Genomic DNA, 2,467 nt, shown 5'->3' on the forward strand with positions numbered 1-2,467 from the left:
TACATTTCCACTCCTCATCCACTCTCGCGGCTCTCCCAATTCAAATTAACTACTTCTCTCTCTAGCCTCTCTCTCTCCTTATTTTCTCTCTCTAAACCTCTCCATACATAATCTTCATACAGTATTATTACCAGAACAACTTACCTTGACTATGGCGTCTCTAGATGAAGTTTCAGCTCTCGAATTCATCAAACATCATCTTCTAGGTGAATTCTCTCCTGTTTCCAGCTTCGCCACTGATCTGAGTGACGATGGTTCCATATTCTCTTCGTACAGTGCCGTTGTTAGCGTGAAATCTGAAGTTTCAAGCTCTCAATCTGTTTCTCTTTGTTCACAAACCGCAAGTTGTGATTCTCCGATCACAATCTCCTATCTTAACTCAGATGAGTTTAAAGGGATTAAAGTATTCGATTTTGTTCCCAATTCGATCAATTACGAGCAAAATCGCAGCGATTTCTTTGAGTTTGAGTCGAAACAGCAAATAGTAGACCTTACAACACCGAAATCAGTAAATTTGAGTTTTGATTTGAGATCTCAGTCGAGCTTGAGCGATCGCAAGCCGTCGTTGAAAATTGATCTGCCTCCGGTGAAGAAATTCGAGTGGTTGGAGTTTACCGAGTCGACTCAGCCGTCGATGGCGGTGTGTGAACAAAAACCGTCGAATTCAGATGAGAGGACGCGCTACAGAGGCGTCCGACGAAGGCCGTGGGGCAAGTTCGCGGCGGAGATCCGTGATCCCAAGCGCCGAGGGTCTAGGGTTTGGCTCGGGACTTTTGACACCGCTATTGAAGCTGCGAAAGCTTACGATCGAGCCGCGTTCAAGATGCGTGGAAGCAAAGCGATTCTGAACTTCCCTCTCGAGGCCGGAAAGTCGTATGACACGCTGTCTTCTGCCACCGTGGACGGCGGCCGGAAAAGGTGCAGAGGCGGTGAGGAAGGAGTAGAGCAGAAGCCAGTGAAGAAGGAAAGGTCGTCGGAATCTAACACTTCTTCTTCATTAAGTGGTCAAGCGGCTTGTCCGTTAACGCCGTCGAGTTGGAAGGCGGTTTGGGATCAGAGTGTCAATGGCATCTTTAACCTCTCCCCGTTATCGCCGTTATCTCCCCACCCGCCGTTAGGTTATTCTCAGCTCACAGTCATATGAAATTGTACTTTTGGAGTGTATAATAATTTTCTGAAAATGGCAACCTTAGTTATTTACCACGTAAAAATCTTTTGCAAAATGTATACGTTTGATTCAGGTTTCTCTTTACTTCTGGGATTAAACGATTAATTTATTTAATGAAAAGAAAAATATATGGTGATGTTTTTGAACTAAAAAGGTTCTATTCTAAATCTTAACATGAACTAAAATGAACCTGAACTAAATTGATTCGAACAATTTTATAAGAAATGAAACCAGATCGGACAGTGAAGACTAGGTAATCTACTGATTCGATTTTATAATTTTGACGTCTTTGATCATTGAGTCTAATAATTAATTGGGACCGAATAATTTAACAAATAAATTCAAACAAAAATTTTGCATGATTTGATTAAAAATAAAAAAAATTCCCACACAAAGAAATAAGAAAAAATTACATATAAATGGAGTCAAAGTTTCATATTTACTTAGAGGCTGAGTCAAAATTTCATATTTCTCTAAAATGGATTGCTGAGGTGGCACATGGTTTTTTACTGTTTAGAAATTGTGGTACCTAAAATACCCTTTCGCGAAGGTACTACTTTTTCTTCAAAGGTACTACTTTTTTGAACTGAAGGTACTACTTTTTGGCGTCCAGGTACCATATTTTTTAAACACCCGTGAAGGTACTACTTTTTCTCCGAAGGTACTACTTTTTTGAATTGAAGGTACTACTTTTTTAAACTGAAGGTACCACTTTTTTGTTAGGGAAGGGCATTTTAGGCACCATAATTTTCTAAACAGTAAAAAATCATGTGCCACCTCAGCAATCTATTTTAGAGAAATATGAAACTTTGACTCAGTTTCTAAGTAAATATGAAACTTTGACTCCATTTATATGTAATTATCCCAAGAAATAAAGATCCATAACAAAATTAATAATGACATAATAAGCTCAAAGTATTCCTTTACAACGTATGGTACTTCATAATTACATTATTGTGTCCCAGCTTGAAATTGCGACTGAACTGAATACTAGATCATGTTCCTTAACATAAGAGGCTACACACAGTTCACACTTCACCTCTACCGTCCGCTTTCCTCCACCGTCCACAGCTTTGGTCACACACACAGTTCAGACTTCACCGTCCACCGTCCATAGGTGGATAACTGTTTGTCTGCACACGAGAGGGATGATGGTAGAAAGTCTAGAACACAAAACAGTAGAGAGAGGTTGAGGATTGAAATTTTTTTAAATTAAGATTAAAAACTTAGGATAAAATTTTATTATCGGTTCAGTTCGGTTTTATTGGACTACAAATAAAAAATCGGACTTCTAATTAA

At 39.1% G+C, this 2,467-nt stretch overlaps 1 protein-coding gene across 1 annotated transcript; it reads left to right on the forward strand.

Annotated features, from left to right (window-relative positions):
- On the forward strand, positions 1–1,303 carry LOC132286241 (ethylene-responsive transcription factor 5-like). The gene has a single exon (XM_059788511.1). The coding sequence runs from the start codon at positions 152–154 to the stop codon at positions 1,142–1,144; it is 993 nt and encodes a 330-aa protein (XP_059644494.1). The 5' UTR covers positions 1–151; the 3' UTR covers positions 1,145–1,303.
- The last annotated feature ends 1,164 nt before the right edge of the window (positions 1,304–2,467 follow it).

Source organism: Cornus florida, unplaced genomic scaffold (genome assembly GCF_030987335.1).
Source record: "Cornus florida cultivar Cherokee Brave unplaced genomic scaffold, ASM3098733v1 CherokeeBrave_3.0.0_Hap2_Chr11, whole genome shotgun sequence".
Taxonomy (NCBI): domain Eukaryota; kingdom Viridiplantae; phylum Streptophyta; class Magnoliopsida; order Cornales; family Cornaceae; genus Cornus; species Cornus florida.

What these genes read in the sequence shown, in the direction of transcription:
- LOC132286241 (XM_059788511.1), top strand. Translation starts at nt 152, where the DNA reads ATGGCGTCTCTAGATGAAGTTTCAGCTCTCGAATTCATCAAACATCAT.